Source organism: Mauremys mutica, chromosome 4 (genome assembly GCF_020497125.1).
Source record: "Mauremys mutica isolate MM-2020 ecotype Southern chromosome 4, ASM2049712v1, whole genome shotgun sequence".
In the NCBI taxonomy this organism is placed as follows: domain Eukaryota; kingdom Metazoa; phylum Chordata; order Testudines; family Geoemydidae; genus Mauremys; species Mauremys mutica.
The window spans coordinates 62,518,567-62,531,285 of NC_059075.1; the positions used below are offsets into that span (position 1 = coordinate 62,518,567).

Below are 12,719 nucleotides of genomic sequence, written 5' to 3' on the forward strand. Positions count from 1 at the left end.
CCCAGAAGGGGCGGGTTAAGGGTGTTCGTTTTTGTGCGAGTAGAAAGTTGGCAGCCCTAGACCCTGTGGGGACAAACGGCAACCCCAACGCCGACCCTGGGCTCTGCTGGGCCGGCTGGCTGGCATCACCTGATCCTGGACCCTGGATCCTGAGGGGCAGGGCGGCGGTGATTGTCGACCATCACTCCTTGGTGGACGTCTGGCGTGACCACCACCCAGACGACAATACCACCTTCACCTATGTCCAGGTGGAGGGTGATGGGTCGCACCACTCTCAGTTGGACTGCGTTTATTTAATCATGTTTCCATCTCGCATGGGCCCACTCCTCCGGCATTCGGCTGGCCCTGTTCTCGGATCGTCACTTGGTGACCATGACGGCCTCACTCAGTTCAGAGAGGCCAGGGCTGTTGAGGTTCTGGCTGCACTTTTCCCCACACCTGTTTATATTTGCATACCCTGTCCGAGGCCCCACCAAGTCGTGAGACCTCCTCATCAATCTCGTCCTGGCCCTGGCCAAAGTGGCCATCTTCAACACTAGGAGGAGGACGTTAGACAAGGGGGTGCTCTATGACTTGGGGCCTATTTCTACTCCTCTTCAGTTGGTTCCCGGGTCCAGTCGTCCCTCCCCACCGCCACCCTGCCCCTCAGGATCCAGGGTCTAGGATCGGGTGATGCTAGCCAGCTGGCCCAGCAGAGCCCAGGGTCGGCGTTGGGGTTGCCGTCTGTCCCCACAGGGTCTAGGGCTGCCAACTTTCTACTCGCACAAAACCGAACACCCTTAACCCGCCCCTTCTCCAAGGCCCTGCCCCCTATTCACTCCCTCTCCCTCTCTCTGTCACTCGCGCTCCTCCCTCACTCACTTGCTCATTTTCACTGGGCTGGTTCAGGGGTTCAGGGGGGGATGAGGGCTCTGGCTGGGGATGAGGGCTTTGGGGTGCAGGAGTGTGCTCCGGGCTGGGACCGAGGGCAGGAGAGTGGGCAGGGGGGTTGGCATGGGAGGGCAGCTCAGGGGTGCAGGCTCTGGGTGGCACTTACCTGAAGCAGCTCCCAGAAGCAGTGGCATGTTCCCCCTCCAGCTCCTATGTGGAGGTGCAGCCAGGGGGCTCCACATTCTGCCACATCCGCAGGCGCCACTGCTCCCATTGGCCATGGTTCCCGGCCAATGGGAGCTGCAGGGGCAGCTTGCGGAGTCCCCTTGCTGCCCCTACAATGGAGGGGGCACATGCCAGCTGTTTCCTGGGAGCTGCGTGGGCCATCAGGGAGCATGCCAGCCACGCTGCATGTTCCGCCAACCGGATAGTAAACGACCTGGTCAGCAATGCTGACTGGAGCCACCACGATCTCTTTTTTACCTGGTGTTCTGCGTGAAAACCAGACACTTTGTTACCCTACTCGGGGTCTGTGGTTCGGGTCTGCTGCCCAGCGTCCAAGGTCCCCGGCTGGCCCAGCAGGGTCTGGGATCTGCCCCATGGGGTAGGGGTTGGGGCTGCTAGTGGGCCCCGCAAGGTCTGGGGCTGCAGGCTGGCCCGCTGGGATCCTCGGATGCCAGCCGGGCCCGTAGGGTCCGGGACTGCTGCCTGACCCCACAGGACTGCCACCCAACTGCCCTGCCACCTGGCCTCACCCAGCGGGGTCCATGGTCCCTGCCACGCCCCCCCTCCCCTCAGCCAGGGCTCCACTCCAAAGAGGGCTCTGTGGGCATGAGGTGCTGGGCATAAGGGTCTATGGGGGGGGAGGGGTTGGGGAAGGGAGGCACGCTGTGGTTCTCAACCTGCTGCCCAGGTAACATTGATAAATAGGTTGAGAACCACTGATGCATGGAGTTGTGCACTTAAGATGCTTTACATCACCACATGCACTAGTACTACTACTAATTCAAACCTTAGCAGAGTAGGAACTAAAATAAGTCACTAGCCAACCCCCCAACCCACTTGAAGTGAGAGTGTGGACAACATGTCAAAGCTATGTGACCACGTTGTCCATATAAACACGGCTCACAGTCTGCACATCTGCATGGCCCAGTGCAGGCTGCCTAATTTGGATCCAGGTCCTCAGAGGTAAAGGATGCTGCACACCCACTTAGAGCTCCTCCTCCCCTCAATGATGAATGGACAGGGAGAGGCCAGGAATAGACAGAGTTTTGGTTCTGTGCCCCTCACCCCCGGCCATTTGCCATACTTTTTATTTTAAGTCACTGCTTGGGAAAAATGTTAGTACTTTTTACCTGCTGAAGAAGAGTCTTTTGAAGTAAAGAATTGAATAAAGTGCAATGGCCTAGTGAAAAACTTAATGCATAAACAAACATTGAACAGCATTTTGTGTTTTATGTTGGCTCTACTTACATTTGCTATGAGCACTCTTTAAAGTATTTGTTACAATACCTGATTTTAAGAATGGGAAGGAATGAAATTCTGTATCACAATTGGCATTGGAGTGGAAGAAAAGTTAAAAATCTACTTTTACTTCAGTCTTTCCCAGTGGGCTGGCAGTCAAAAGCACAAAACAGGTTCTCAAAGGAGGCTATTAAGAATTCAGACAATTGAAAGATGCCATAATTTTACCACTGGGTGACTTTATTTAAATAGAAGCAGGAAAAATATTTTGGATTTAAACTTTTTACTAGCGACTGAACAAGAAGTTCAAAATGAATCGATTAAAAAAAATCTGAGGTTTCATCAGAACACAGTTTGCAGTTAACAACAATTAAAGGAAGACATAATTTCCATTAATTTCCTTTGCTAGATTGACCCAAGTTTTGTATCTGTCTTTTATTATTAAAGCACACAGAACCCTTTGAGCATGGGTGCTGATAAATTTGAAGTATTAGCATATAGCTGCAGTAATGGTTTACCAGATGACATTCAGAGTTTTCCTACCATATGTTCTCTTTCCTGGGCTTTCATCTCATGGTGGTAGTTGCCATATAAAAACCTAAGACAGGTGGACTTCATTGTTATACATTATTTGCCTGTTGCAAAGGGGTGAATGCATTTCCCCTCAAACAGCCTCAGAAATTGCCATCTAAACACTGCTTCTAAAGCAGGGGTAGGCAACCTATGGCACACGTGCCGAAGGCGGCACGTGAGCTGATTTTCAGTGGCACTCACACTGCCCGGGTCCTGGCCACCGGTCCAGGGGACTCTGCATTTTAATTTAATTTTAAATTAAGCTTCTTAAACATTTTAAAAATCTTATTTACTTTACATACAACAATAGTTTAGTTATATATTATAGACCTATAGAAAGAGACCTTCTAAAAACATTTAAATGTATTACTGGCATGTGAAACCTTAAATTAGAGTGAATAAATGAAGACTCGGCACACCACTTCTGAAAGGATGCCGACCTCTGTTCTAAAGTTTTTAACTTTACATGATTATTTGGCTAGCATCACACACAAGTATACATCATTTTTAGGGAGGTCATTCATTTTAGTTCCAGTTACTTACGTTCCATTCAAATCTGGTGCCCCCCTCCCTTTTTTTATTTAAAATTATTTGCATAATAAATAAAGAATCCTGAAACTGAGGGTATAGACAGAGCTGTAGACACTAAATTGAATCCCACAGCATTTTGAGGTTCTTGAATGAATTGTTTTTGGCAGTTGATGGGGAGCTCTGCAAGAATCTAGCAACACCTGAAAGTTTAATATGAGTAGGAAATATTCCTCTCTCTTTTTCCATAGTGACAGCTAAAAGCATTGCAGAAACGATTCTTGTCACTTCATGGAATGATTCCATGTTCTTACACTTCTGTACTATGATTCCACAGAGTGCCACTCACAACAGTAATGGCAAGCTGTGTGCATTTAAGCTTTCACAACAATGGAATCAACAGCACCTTTCTTTTAGAACTTAGTGGTAAAATAAGACATTGGGTGGATACGTTGTGCGGGGTGGGGGGACGGGGTGAATATAATAATGGTTCATCTATGGAGATTTGGGATCAAAGTGCAGCTTATGCAATAGGTGGATATGAATTCAGTTGTATCTCATCTTGGTCCCTGGTAGACATTAGTCATCATCACACAATTTGCCATGACGGGTGGGAATAAGAAGTATACCAGACATTAGCCAGCACTATTATTTCCTCACATTCATGAGCATTCAATTTAAACAAAAGCCTTCTAAAGGCCTGGTAGAACCAGGTAGATTGATCCACCCAAGTTCAATTTGTTAAAACAGTGACAGTTCTATTCTTTTCCAAGTGCTGTGTCTTTTCCCAATGCTTGAGCATTCCCTTCTCCCATACACATTTCACTTGCTCACTGTCCATCTGGACTCCAAGGCAATAGGGTGCTATGATGGGGAAGAGTCTGTCTCATCCAGAAAACTGAAGAGTGCGCGCTCTCTTGTGCTGCTGCTCTTACTTTTTGGAAAAAAGCTTTTGAAAGACATTCTTATCTTTCTTGTGTTTCTCCTTCCTGCCCTCAATCGCTAGATCTTCCTTCATCTGGGTCAGTGGATTTGCTAAGCGCTTGGTCTGCACACTCTGATCCTCAGCCTTGGCTCCTGAAAAAGAATTAGTGCTGTATTCATTTTCTTGGGATAGGGAACACCGAAATATGGGCTCCCCCCTCAGATGTGCTTGTCAAGGAGGCTCTCGCTAGGTCTCTCTACAACAGGCTAACCCAAGCCATTTCATAGCATTAGCATCCACACCTTAATTCTCAATTGCCATAGTCCTTCTTCCCTGCTATTGACTGGTAGGAGCTACGGTGATGTAACTTTGAATTCCAGAGGGCCCTGGGAGTGGGAGGTGATGCTAGCATGGTACACATACCACTACCCAAAAGTTTAGTGTCCTCTTCATGATGCTTCACAGTGCCAGATGCCACAGGTAAAACTCCTCCTTGGACAATGGCTTGTGCCATTAGCCCAAGAAGCAGCATATTTAACTTTTATTCACAGTCCTGGAAAGGATAAAGCTTTCCCATGGCAGTGCCCTCTGGTAAAAAGAGCTGGCGCCTCATGATATGGTTGCAGGCTTTTTATGGTATTGCTTTAGTATCATGTAGCTGCTTTGCTGGGTGCACTGTGGAGCACATGGAAGAAAAGCTAACAATTTGTGTATGTTTGACACACTTCTCAGTTGTAGAAATGTAAGAACTGTGAGAAAGACCAACAAACAGTGCAATGAGAACATGAAAGGACTTTGTACAGACACTATTATTGGAGGTGTCTTTTTCAGCTCTCATCACCCCTCAAGGACTCCCAGTATGTTTCCTAGCCAATCTAGGTTCTCACCAGGATGACATGAATGTAGAATCACTCCAGCTTTGTAAACTCTCCCAGGGGAGATTTCAGGCACCTGGATTTCCTTTGTGAACTCCTGCTCTCAGTGTTTACAATGATAGTCTTTTTTTTTAGTGGTGTCTCAAACTATCTAGGGGGAAGTTTGCTATATGTAAGTTTTCTGTGTAATCTTAGTCAGAGAGCAGAGATAATAAGGAACTAGCAAACAAAAAGCTAGTTTTGATATGTTGTAAACATTAAAGATTGGGGACACTCTGCAACTCTTGCTGATAGTGACAATTGCATGAGTCTAGCTGCAGGGACTATATGGCATATTTTAACTAGGTTACCTCTGTAACAATAAGGGTCTAGAGACTCCAGTGTGAGAACAGATTTAAAACTCTAAAATAAACAGTTAAATCAATTGATTGCATGCAATGGTGTTGTATTTATATATATATCAAGCACAGCCTTTTATGAAAGCTTGCAATGTTCTAAACTCAATCATTATGAGATATGCATGCAGGCTATGATTATGAATTTATGCATTTGTATATATAGAAAACAACGTTGCAACTTCAGCTCCACTTCAAAGCAGGGCAGTGAGTAGTCAGGAAGGTAGGAACACCTCCCAAAGTGTCTACACGAAACCAGCTTCAAGTAACTATCCATTTTCCAGCCCAGGAAGGGACACCGGAGGCCCATTACAGTGAATGGAAAGACTATAGAGACAACTTGAGACTGAAAAGAAACCCCCCGCCTTTGGGAAATGAGAAAGATGGTAGTTTTTCCCACTTTGAGTATCTATAGTGACTGAAGGAAAAAAACCAGGAAACCCTTTTAAAATGCAAAGGGTTGAACTGAAGACCATCCAGAACTTGGGGGACAGTCTCAAGGTGGGAGGCTGTCTATGAATGCTGGATCCCTCCTATAGCTTGAGAAACTGGTTTTAAGGCAATAAGTAACTCTTATTAGAAAAGAGATTTTATTTAATATGAATGTGTAAAGTGTGAGGTTTATTAGGTCACACTCCTCTATGTGAATATGCACGACTGCTCCATGAGTGTTCAGATGGGTTGCCCACAGTTCACACCTGATCACCCAATCCCATTCATTTGGCAGAGGGGACTCGGTGTTCAGATAAACACTGAAAAGCATGTGGCATTTGTGTGTCCAAACCAATACTGAAGAAGAAAAAAAAAGAATAAATGGACAGAATAAACCCTTCTCACATCTTCCTTATGGATTCCCCTGTTCTCTTCCTCATTCACCGAACAGTCAATGCTACTTACTGGCATGATAAAATACTCTCTTACATTTAGATAACGCCTTTCCTCCAGAAGGATCCCGCAGCACTTCACTAACATTTCAGCTATAGTGGAAGTGGAAAATAGCAGCTGCTTTAAAAAATGCACAGTAGCACTACACAACCTCAATTTGACCTCCCATGTGTATGCATTATGATACACTATTTAATTATGCGATCACATACTTTTTCTTTTTCCACTGGACCTCTGCCTCATTTGGTGCCCAGGATGGACAGTGCTCAGATACTGAACACCTATTTGATACTTTGTTTCCCCCTCTTTGTTCAGTGTGTGCCCTCAGGTCTTATACACTGCACCCTATTCACACCCAGCTCTGGAGACAGAATCATCACTTTTCTCATAGGCTTTTCTGTGAGGCTCATCCCTACAGTATCTGAGTGCCTCGTAAACATTAACATTACCCGAAACAAACATGAATGAATTTATTTTCACAACAGCCCTCGGAGGTGAGGGATTATCATTCCCGTTTTTACAGATGGGAAACTGAGGCACGGAGCCACTATGGTCAAACATGAGCACTGTCCACTGAATGAAGCAGGGATCCTGTGGAAAAAATAGTATGTCATCATGTAATTAAAGGCTGTCATTAAGGTTGCACATGAAACCTGAATTCTGGCATTTCCTAATTTTTGAGTACTTGACACTGAAAGCCTCACCTTCTTTTGACATAGATTTTTGTGTGTTTAATCTCTATATAGATACAGATATATCATGAGAGACAGAGAGAGCCTGAGAACAAGCACTCTGTATTTCATAATCCCCAATAAAGAGAAAACTACTGTAGGAGTGAAACCAGAAGACAGGCAGATCTATGGCATGTGAAGTATAATGATCAACTAAAATAAGCTCCTGGGGAAAGTCACTAAGTCAAAATGTATTGGTAAATTTCCAGAGAAAGTGAAAAAGCAGAGGGATTAAGACATAGCAGGGAAGAATGTGGCATATATTGGGTGATACAGCATTTTCCTCTTTCTACATTTTGAAACATGATTTCTCAATCTCAGTACTGTGCTTTTCACACAGATCAAGGCAGAGTTTCTTATTACCCATGTCTGCAGGGTTCTGGACAGAGGTGGAGCTTGGTGTCTTCATAATCCCATGTGTGTCTCCCTCTGATTCCCTGGGAATGTTTGCAGATTCTGTCTCTTGCCTAACTTTGAAGGAAGGAGTTCTCCTGTCAACAAATAGCATCACAGAAACTCAGTGACATTTCAGACATGAATTAAAAGTAAGTATTCGGGACTAATTCAGTCATGCAACCATTTCAAAAGCAAAATAACCACCGGACAGAAAAGATGTGTTGTATATACATATGTGCATTAATATAGACAGTCTGCAATATAGAATAGGAGTAACTTTGCAAAATGCACCTACCCACTCATCTCTGGTGAATTACTTTATTTGAAGGACAAATAAAATATTAGTAATTATTTTATCATCGTTTATCACAATGGTATAATGGGGGTAAACAGATTTTGTGACTGAGCTGGAAATATTCTGGACAATTTTGCAAGTTTGATACTAGTCACTAGGTTTGTGTTATGTCTTTTGGTCAAATAGTCAGTTTCCCATTTATCCGAATGGGAACAACATGAGTAAATCTGTGTTTGTACAGCAATCACAGCTGGTACTCATTGACAACATCTATACAGAGAAGAAGGATGGTCTTGTGCTTCAGGCACTGGATTCAGGAGACCTGTATTCATTTCCTAGCTCTGCAGTAGACTTCCTGTGTGACCTGGGGTAAATCACAATCTCTCTGTGCCTCAGTGCCTCACTAGTCAAAATGAGGAGAATAATTCTTCCCTACTCTATGGGGGATTGGCAAGAATAAATTCCTAAAGATTTGTTGAGTTACTGTTGTGATGGTAAGGACACTCTCTGCAATTCTCTGGTAAACTCAGTGAAATCTCTAGCAATTCTAACTTTGCAGTTCTAAACATATTAACAGGCAAGAGGTAGTGAGTTCTCCTGCAAAACACAAGGAGTCGGATGGGACAATCAAACTGGTCTTTTTGGTTTCCATGATACCGTGTGTGCTATAGCATTCCAGGAGCCTATGGGTTTTCACAGGTCTATGGCTCACACAGCTGATGAAGTTTAGGCACACGGATCCTTCCAGTACAATAGACTAGACAATATGGGGCTGTTTTCACATCATAACTGGTAGGATTTCTGCACACTCCATTTGCAGCAGAAATGGATTTACAGATTTTTCTACCACAGAGACACAAACAGTATGTTCAAATGCTGCATTTGGATACTCAGATTCACACTTGAATATGTAAAGAGGCCATTGTGTGCCAAGTTTTAGTTCATCACCCAAGGGGAGGATTTGGATGACCTCGTTAAGGACCCCAATTGGAAAATTGCATTTAGCATGTTGTAACTGTCAAAATGAACTGAATCAGAGAAGTTACTGCATAATATAGTCCTGGGGGCTGTGTGCTACTGAAATACTGAAAACTGAGCCGGTCTTTTTAATACCAAGCCTGTCTATCTGGCATCATCCTGTCTTTGAGCACTGCCAACTACTGGCAAGAATGAAATCAGACCAGCTTGGCAGAATACAGTCCCCACCTGAGTAGTAAGCCTCTGCTGGTTTGTCTTTGAGCAGGCCCTCCACCTGGGAAGTTCCAAGGTCTGGTCTGAGGATTCTCTGTATTTGGAGCAACTGGTTGTGCCATCAGTTTAGAACCATAACTGTTACTGTGGCCTGCAGGGTCAAAGAAAATACAGGAAATATGTTTGAATCAGAGCTAGAGGCAGAGTCAGTCATTCCTATACCCACTGCATATTTCTTTGAGCTGCAGGTATCACTGCATTCCTGTCCTTTTTCATTATGCCACAGAAGCCATCACTGCTTACTGAGCTTTTCAGAATAAGGATTGGACGCACAAGGGAGCAACCAAGAGCCAAGGGCCCTGTCTACATGAAGAAGCCATTGCGCATTTCTCCCCAGCCAGTATCTTGACTCAAGCCACACTACAACAAAGAGGCTGCTTTCAATGTCACTCTGGGGACTCTACTGTTAGGTGCCCCAGGGTATGTCTACACTGCAGTTAAAAACCCATGGCTGGCCCGTGCCAGCTGACGCAGGCTTGCAGGGCTTGGGCTAAGGGGCTATTTAATTGCAATGCAGGTGATCAGGCTCAGGCTGCAGCCAGGGCTTTGGACCCTGAGAGGTGGGAGGGTCCCAGAACTTAGACTGCAGCCTGAGCCAGAATGTCTACACCACAATTAAACAGCCCCTTAGCCCAAGCCCCATGAGCCCAAGTCAGCTGGCATGGGCCAGACGTGGGTGTACAATTGCAGTGTAGGCGTACCCTTCACGTCAGCTATCAAGTGCCTTGGTGTGTACTGTTATGTATGGGTAACACACATCAGCAGGGATCCTAGAAATCTTTGCCACGGAAAAATGCGAAAAAACATGGATTTTGCGTTTTTACAGAGAAACTTTAGTTTTTATATTTTGTGAAAAAATAAAAACATATATTAACTATTAACTACATTTTACTGAACTACCAGTGTCACTTATTCAATGCATGCAACCTCACACTCTTGTGGTTGATTTTTGAATGCACTTTACATTTGTATAGCTAAACATACTCCAATAAACTGCTTCCGGCATACAGAGGTTAGTTACCAATGGCATAGTGGGGTTCATGTTTTAATGCATCTCAGATTTCATGTCAGCCTCCAGACATGAGTAATTAAAGTTATGAAAAGATGTCCAAAATTGTAAAAATCACCGCTAAAGACCATGTCACTTGGCAAGGACAAATTTCATGCTGATGGTAATGTGCTGTTCTGTACTGTATGCAGCAAGGCTGTAGATTATGTTCAAAATCAGACAATTGTAGAATACATGGAAAGCATTAAACTTAAACTGAATGCAAAGAAATGAAAACAAGAGGCTGAAACAGCAGGGCCATCGACAACAGTAAAGAAACAATGCACTGTGACTGGATCATTCTGTTAATTTTATTTTGTAATGATGACTGATGGCACTGGTAGGCTTTGAACTTGCTTAAAAATTGGAAATATATCAATTTTATATATTTGGCTTGGGAAGTTCAGTGTTTCATTTTAACTGTGGAAAAACACGGATTCTTATGGTTTTTTTTAAATCACAGACTTTTTTTGAAAATCACAGAAAACTAGGCTCCCCGCAGATGAGACACTCAAACACATTTAAAGGAAGAGCACCACATAAGGGACAGCTTGTGATTTCAACATCCTTTAGTTCCTCATCCCTCCTATCATCATCATCACTAAACTAAACAATTACCCCTTAAAAATGAATGATGATCTACCTATATCACTCCTAAGCACTTGTATCCATTCATCCATCAGCTTCTGAGAAGGTGCTGCAAAGTAGTATTCTGCCCCATCACTCAACCTGTAAACAGCAGGGATAGGAAGAAGGGCATTCAAATTAGTCTAAACGTCTACATTATTGGCCTATTGAGAAAGGCAGGAACTGCAGTATCTGCAAATTCCTACACAGACAGCACTCTTGAGCTTTGCCATACCACAACGTTTTCTGAGATAGGCTTGGATGAGAATGGCTGTGAGTAGTTGCAACATTGCAGAGGAGCCAGACCTGTTTCGCTAGCAGGTCTATGCGTATGATTTACCGTAAACTAAAGGTGTTCTCTTTCCTGGCATAGTCAGTCAGCCTCTCACACTTGGCACCAGCAACACTGATTGATGGGATTGTGGTTACGTTCTGAAGGAGGAAGAGATTACAATGAATGTCCTAATTGCCCTTCCTTTTAGGATTCAATCTCATCCACACACTGTGAGCATACACTGATACCATCATTCATACTATTCCTAACACTGGCACTAGGTCCCCTGGTAGGAAGAACTATACAAGATCCATCCTTCATACAGTTTGAAGAACTGGTACTTCATTGTGTCTTGAAGGTATTAATCAAACAAGAGAATGTTCAATAAATCTCAAAAGCCCTTTTCTCAACCTTATAGCTGGAAGCTGCACCAATCAGACTAAGTTTCGACCAACTGATGCATGAAAGAAATTAATCCCCTTCTAATCCTATGTTTTCTTTTTAAAGAAATTGGGAGATTAGAATGGAAAAACAGGGAACAAATCTTAAACCACCTTTGGAGATTACCTGACAGATTCAAGAAACAAATTACCTTGGACGCTTCCGTTTCATCATTGTAGAAGTCAAGTTTTTGTTTGTTGAGTTTTACATAATAGGAGTTCCAAGACCTGGAGTGTGGCTACATGAATAAAGAGGATAATAAAATGTAATCACAACAGTATCTGTAGTTACATCAATAACATCCATTTCTATATGCAGCTTCTAGCCATGCAGCTTGGGGCTGGGACCTCATCAGCTCTCACAAGCCGAGAATGGTTAGCCTAGGCTATTTCTAAGGAAACCCAATGCACTGTAGGAATTGGTTTTAGTGCTTTCATCAGTGGAGCCACATAAGTCAGTGCTGAACTAATGACACAGCCTGGTGGAAGCAGGCACTGAACAGTTGGTTCCTTCTATCTTTTAGGAAGGATATAAACCCAGCATTCTATTTCTGCTTGTTGAAGACGCCATTTCACTTTATCTAATTGGAGAGTTGGCTCTAGTGCGCTATCCATATTCCAATTTTGGTCATTATAATCTTCCTAAAGTTTCAATGTAATGTAGATATCGAATTCTTCCCCACTTACAGGGCATTGTTTTAAAAGCAGCTGCTACTTTCCACCCCAGAAGGTGGCTGTATGTCAGCAACAAGTGACATGTTTGCGAAATGTTATGGGATCCTTCTGGATGGAAGGTGCTGTCTAAATGTAAGATGATATTATTTTATTGTGCCAAGAGTTGTCTGGTGAATGAGAGAGGAAAGGGGAATTGTTAAGGAAGATGTGAGGAGAATTTATGTTATGAATTTATTCTATTTCTTTTTTTTGTGTGGGTGGGTGAGATGAGAATTCACTAACATAGTTAATGTAACTTGGAGTTTCACCTGTGTATCCTTAACAGGGTGACAGTAGATTCTATTTTGCATAGGAAATAAAGACCAGTGTGGATTTGCTTAGGTCAGGTTAAAAGTTTCAGATAAAGAATTATTTCCAGGGATCAGTCTAAGAGTTCTGTCTATGTCCAAGGCCCACACAGACTCTGT

General features: G+C 43.7%; 1 protein-coding gene across 2 annotated transcripts in view; it reads right to left on the bottom strand.

Moving 5' to 3' along the window:
- Positions 1-3,245: 3,245 nt before the first annotated feature.
- The window catches only part of SPTBN5 (spectrin beta, non-erythrocytic 5), a 150,404-nt gene continuing 140,930 nt past the window's right edge, over positions 3,246-12,719 (bottom strand). For both annotated transcript variants that reach the window (XM_045012303.1, XM_045012304.1), the window contains 6 exons: positions 11,730-11,816; positions 11,204-11,295; positions 10,880-10,965; positions 9,144-9,279; positions 7,610-7,737; positions 3,246-4,512 (listed from right to left, as the gene is read on the bottom strand). In XM_045012303.1, coding sequence (XP_044868238.1) covers positions 4,367-4,512; positions 7,610-7,737; positions 9,144-9,279; positions 10,880-10,965; positions 11,204-11,295; positions 11,730-11,816 — 675 coding nt within the window. In that variant the 3' untranslated portion in view covers positions 3,246-4,366. The remainder of the gene's footprint in view (positions 4,513-7,609; positions 7,738-9,143; positions 9,280-10,879; positions 10,966-11,203; positions 11,296-11,729; positions 11,817-12,719) is intronic.